Source organism: Rhizophagus irregularis, chromosome 17 (genome assembly GCF_026210795.1).
Source record: "Rhizophagus irregularis chromosome 17, complete sequence".
NCBI classification, from domain to species: Eukaryota; Fungi; Glomeromycota; class Glomeromycetes; order Glomerales; family Glomeraceae; genus Rhizophagus; species Rhizophagus irregularis.
Window position 1 is genome coordinate 1,605,456 of NC_089445.1, and position 6,000 is coordinate 1,611,455.

The following is a 6,000-nucleotide window of genomic DNA, read 5'->3' on the forward strand; positions in this document are numbered from 1 at the left end:
CGACCAATGAGATGATGAACACTAAATATAGTATTATGTTGATTCATAGAAGCTTGATTTTTGCCGCATCTCCAATAAGAATTTCTGTATCAGTGAAAGCTACATATGATGGTGTTATACGATTATCCTGATCATTTGCAATAATTTCAATTCTATCATCATTTTGCCAAACACCGACGCAGAAATATGACGTTCCAAAATCAATACCGACTATAATATAAAAAGTAACAAAGTAAGAAAAAAAAATTTTTTTGTCGGACACTTTATGTCAAGATTATACTTATACATACCAGGCTTACCATTCGATTGTATAAATTGTGAGTTTGGGACATTGCATTTTGTGCTCAAGATCTAAAAAATATAATATGTAGATTATTGTAACATCACATGTTAATACTAAGCCACTCTATTTAAAATTCGTTCAAAACAATCCTTCACAAGGGAAAAGGTAATAGAAGAATAAAGATAAAAGTACTAAAAATGCAATTTTACAATTTTAAGTTTCCTTCAATGTTTACTTCTAAAATTATTTTTGCATGTAAGGAATTACAGAAGAAAAAATGAAGTTAGAGCAAGATTTTTTTAATAAAAATATAATAAAGAAATGGAAATAGAAAAACAACTAAAAAAAATGAAATAAAGACATTGACTATAACCATTCATATAACTCATAAATCATAATATGACCTACCTTAAGTTAGATGGGTTGTAACTATGTTAGATGGGTTGAAACGAGTTTTTATATTATCATATTGTCTTAGCGTAAGGTAATGTCTAAAAAAAAAAAAAATTTTTTTTAATCGTCGAATTGAAATCCCGTGTATGCTGATCATTTTGGTATTGCATAAATTTTACAGTACAATATATTTTTAAAGATTACCAAGCAAGACTTGCGTTGTTACTGTAAAAACACAAAGATAAGAAATGTAATGAATGTAACAAGATGAAAAACTTTAAGATGTAAGTTATCATAACGTCACATTTGTTACGAAACGAATTGGATAATCACGGATATAATGTTCAAAAATCCTTTTTTAAATGAACTGAAAATCAGACGAGAGTTATCTATGACAAATTCAAATTATAGAATATATTTCTGCACGAAATAACCGCGAAAAACATAAAGACAATATGAGGGTTTAGTCAAATTTGCAGGTCTAATTGCTAAATTTTTGAGTGGAATCATAAACTTCAACAACTAACCGTTAACCTGAGTGTGAGATCGCTCTCAAGATTTAATAATAAAGAATTTAAAAAGTATTAAATAAGGTACTGTAATAAATATTCTACATAATTGACAAAATTTTATATTGGATATTTATGGTGAAACTAATGTGTTGTTATTGTGATATTGGTAAATCAGACGATTTTATTATTTCTTATTTGAATAAAAATTATTATTACTTTAGCCGGGTAAGCCGGGCAATGATAGTAGAGATTGAATACTAGTGGAAATACTTAACAGAGAAAACACGAATACGCAAATGTAATAAGACTGAATCTATAAATGATAATAGCAAATAGATTCTGATATCATCATGAGAGTTTATGATAAGTAAAAGACCATTTTGATTGGAATGAATCTCATACGGAACTTACAATTAAAATATATCGACACCAATTATCACAAGTTCACTTGAATGACATGGTGTCAAGACCAATAGCTAAAATAGCTACTTATTTAAGAGATGAAATCTGTAAAACGTGTTACAAGATTGATTTCACAGATATTGGTTCTGTAACAACTACCAATTATGAAAGTGAATATTTAAGTGGTATGTATTTTTCAATTTGTTTAAGCTAGTGTACTGTATTTTGACACTTTTGAAATGGCTGGCTAGAGCGACACTAAAGTAGTTTATACAATAGTTGCTAGTATATATAATTAATATGGAACAGTGAAAGCAATAAAGAGGAACAAGAAAATACATACTTGAGTTGATTATTTGATGAATGACTCTTGCTTGATAAACGGCTTTTGACATACTGTACATATATTGTTTAATTAATATTTATTTGAGGCATAGTAGGATGGTTTAAGGGTCGAATTTGGGTCGAATTACAACATTTGTGAATGATACATTGAAAAATAAAATGATTGTATTGTATACGATCCATTCGGACGCAGAGTTGTGTTGAGAACAGTTGTTTTATTATAAAACACGTGATTCATGATAGTAAACAGACAAACGTTATACTATGACAACTTTTCCAGACAAACATTAAACCATTTAAGGTATTCGTTATCCTACGTTTATAGAGAATTAAAGGCTAAGACTTTTTTCTATTTAGAAAAAAAATTCTACTACATATTTCTAAAATCTAACGAGTATTAAAATTTTATGAAAATAGTTAGAGTCAAGGATTTAAAATCTAGGAAAATATTTTGCCAGTCTTTCAGGCCGAGTCTTATAATACTAGGAAATTAGTAACCGTCAATTTAGTGTTAAAGTCCCAGAATGGAGTTTACACGGGCTAAAAGTCCATCATTCGTTGTACAAGTGTAAAAAAAATACAGGACTAATGTATAATCTTCTAACAATAAAAAATATAAGTTCAAAATAATTAATCACTTATATAATAATCATTCTTTAACTTATTCTTATCAACTTTTTTGTTAAATATAGTACTATGACCTTCGATTTTATTCAGTATAAGATAAACCGTACTTAATATTCTTGAATTAGGAAAGCTATGAAGAAATATTTATGTTATTTAAGTTTATTCATTATTTGGTCGACAGTTCCTTTAAGTAGTTTTTGTTCACGTTCATATTCATCTTTTCTTGCATCTTGGTTATTCTCAAGCCATGCAACCGATTTTTGTGTTACATCATGAAGTTTATTCTTTATATTATCGATATTCTAAATTCAGGTACATTTTAAAAATGAAATTATAAATTATCAAGTAGAGAGAACTTTAATAACAAACTGAGAAACCTACTTGAGCAACGTTAAGTAAGTTGTATGCATAGGATTCCAAGAAATTTTGTGTTTCTATTTTTTGTGCATATTTTTTTCTTTCTGCATGATATTTTTCGGCTTCGGTAACTGTAATTATTAAAATAACTTATATTACATATGATTATTAAAACATGAATATTAAAAATGATTCAAACCCATGCGTTCGATTTCTTCTTTTGACAATCGTCCTTTGTCATTAGTGACGGTAATCTTATTTGATCTTCCGGTTATTTTATCAACAGCGGAAACCTATAATTGATTAGAAAGTTAAATATAATTAATTTAATAAATTATATAATATTTATATATAAATACAAACGTTCAAGATGCCATTTGCATCAAAATCAAAGGTAACTTCAATTTGTGGAACACCTCTTGGTGCTGGAGAAATCCCAGTCAAATTGAATGTTCCTAGCAAGTTATTATCTCTTGTTCGAGTACGTTCACCTTCATATATTTTAATTGATATACTAGACTGATCATCAAGATACGTAGAAAAAATTTCAGATTTCTTAGTGGGTACTGTAGTATTACGTCTAATAAGTGGTGTCATAACACCACCAGCAGTTTCGATACCCAGAGATAAAGGAGCGACATCAAGTAAAAATAGATCTTGAATCTTTTCAGAAATATCACCAGATAAAATAGCAGCTTGTACGGCAGCACCATAGGCTGCGGCTTCAGCAGGATTGATAGATTTGTTTGGTTCTTTACCATTAAAGAATTCAGATACCAGTCTTTGAATCTTAGGAATATAAGTTGAACAACCAACTAAAACAATTTCATGGACTTGACTTTTGTCAATTTTACTATCCCGAAGTACTTTCTCAACAGGTTCCATTGTAGAACGAAGTAGATCTTGATTTAATTCTTCAAATCTGGCACGCGTCAAAGAGGTATAGAAATCAATATCTTCATAAAGAGAATCAATTTCAATGGAAGCTTTTATTGATGTTGAAAGTGTACGTTTCGCACGTTCACATGCTGTTCTTAAACGACGGACAGCACGTGCATTCGATGAAATATCTTTTTTAAATTTTCTTTTGAATTCTTGTACAAAATGATTTACAAGACGATTGTCAAAATCTTCACCACCAAGATGATTATCACCAGCAACGGCTTTTACTTCAAAAATTCCCTCTTCAATAATTAAGAGAGAGACATCAAAGGTACCACCACCCAAATCAAAGAAAAGAACATTTTGTTCTCCAGGAGCTTTGTTATCCAATCCGTAAGCAATAGCCGCTGCAATTGGTCCAGTATAAATGCGAAGTATATTTAAACCGGCAATCAAACCAGCATCTTTTATAGCTTGACGTTGAGAATCATTAAAGTAAACTGGTACTGTAATTGTAGCATTATTAACTCGTGTGCCAAGGAATGCTTCTGCGGTCTCTTTCATTTTCACCAATACCATGGATAAAATTTCTTCGGGTGTGAAATCTTTTTTTTCTCCTTTATATTCTACATTGATAACTGGTTTGCCATTCTTGTTTATAATCTTGAACGGCCAATGCTAATTATTTTATAAAGATTTCTTAATTGTCTTATAAATACTAATTTTTAATCAAATAATTTTTTTTTTTAGAACACACCTTCATATCAGATTGAACGTCCTGATCATTGAAATTACGACCAATGAGACGATGAATACTAAATACAGTATTATTAGGATTCATAGCAACTTGATTTTTGGCCGCATCTCCAATAAGAATTTCTGTATCAGTGAAAGATACATATGATGGTGTTGTACGATTACCCTGGTCATTTGCAATAATTTCAACTCTATCATTTTGCCAAACACCAACACAGGAATATGACGTTCCTAAATCAATGCCGACTGCTTTTCCACTCATTAAGGTTATTATTTTTCTATTGTATAGTAAATAAATAAATGAATATTCTTAGGAAAAACTGAGTAAAAAAATTGCAGAGAAATAGAATATGGCAATTTATTAAAATATTTGCGACACATAAACATATATATAGTAATATATATGACAAAGATTTACATTCAGCATTTCCAAACCAGTATTTGAATGGTATCAATTTAATAAAGAAAAGTAATTAGAAACTAGGAAAATTTTTGACCAACAAACAATACGCTTGATTAATGGGACGGTTTAATTAGTAATACACCTTCTTGTGTTACAATTCTTGTTCACTTCCTTTAAGGTTGATCATATTAAATATCGGTTTGCAGAAAGAAGACGACATAGAACTCGGTGAAGATGACTTGGAATTATTCGCAAGCAAAAAATAACAGTCGTGCCTTCTTTAAGGCGAGCAAAAAAAAGTACAAGTATCTATCTTTTTTTATAAATGTGTATAAATTAAATCTATTATAATTTATCAACCCTATAAAAAATTTTTCAGAAAAATGATCACGTGTCTGTTTCTTCGGAATGAAAACTAGAAAAATGAATCATTTATCGGAGCTTTCCAGGATTTTTTTTAGGCAACCCATATATTTTTATGAAAATATTATCCAACAGTTTACAAAGAAATTACGTTATGGTCCTATGACTTACAACAAGTGCCCATTTTTTGCTATTTTTTTTCAAAATACAAGTCATAATCAATAACTTAGCCAAATGTCTAAAACAGAAACACTAATATTTTTTACCATGTGATCATTAATCATAATACATAATGGCCAACTGAAGGCGAATTTGACTTGAACCCTCAAATACAGGGATAATTTTGTTTCCTCTTTTACGTCATTTATATCATAGAGAAATTTTCTGATAGTACTTCAGAAGTAATAATAACAACTGGTTTGGTATAACATTGACGCTTTTGGATTCATTTTTAGTTAGCTTTCGGTTATATTTGAAAATTCTTTTTTATTTTATCTAAAATCATTTAGTTTCTTATTTATTAGTTTTATGAAACTAATAGTATAAAGTTAATATCATTATTATAATCGTTCTCCCTACACATTGATTATAATTATTTTTAAAATATTAAGACATAATTAATTGTTAATGTGACTATAATCTAAATTTATCTAATTAAGATAATAACTTTGTTGGCC

The 6,000-nt window shown here is 29.1% G+C and overlaps 2 protein-coding genes across 2 annotated transcripts; both read right to left on the reverse strand.

Annotated features, from left to right (window-relative positions):
* Nucleotides 1-43: 43 nt before the first annotated feature.
* Nucleotides 44-679, reverse strand: OCT59_009086 (70-kilodalton heat shock protein; the record flags this gene model as incomplete). Its single annotated transcript, XM_066133298.1, has 4 exons — nt 44-210; nt 291-351; nt 493-505; nt 657-679. 4 exons carry the CDS (start codon nt 677-679, stop codon nt 44-46), a joined length of 264 nt encoding a protein of 87 aa, XP_065999749.1.
* Nucleotides 680-2,711: 2,032 nt separating this feature from the next.
* OCT59_009087 (Homospermidine synthase 1) lies at nt 2,712-4,819 on the reverse strand (the record flags this gene model as incomplete). Its single annotated transcript, XM_066133299.1, has 5 exons — nt 2,712-2,864; nt 2,944-3,050; nt 3,119-3,212; nt 3,283-4,479; nt 4,559-4,819. The coding sequence occupies 5 exons, from the start codon at nt 4,817-4,819 to the stop codon at nt 2,712-2,714; spliced, it is 1,812 nt and encodes a 603-aa protein (XP_065999750.1).
* Between the last annotated feature and the right edge of the window lie 1,181 nt (nt 4,820-6,000).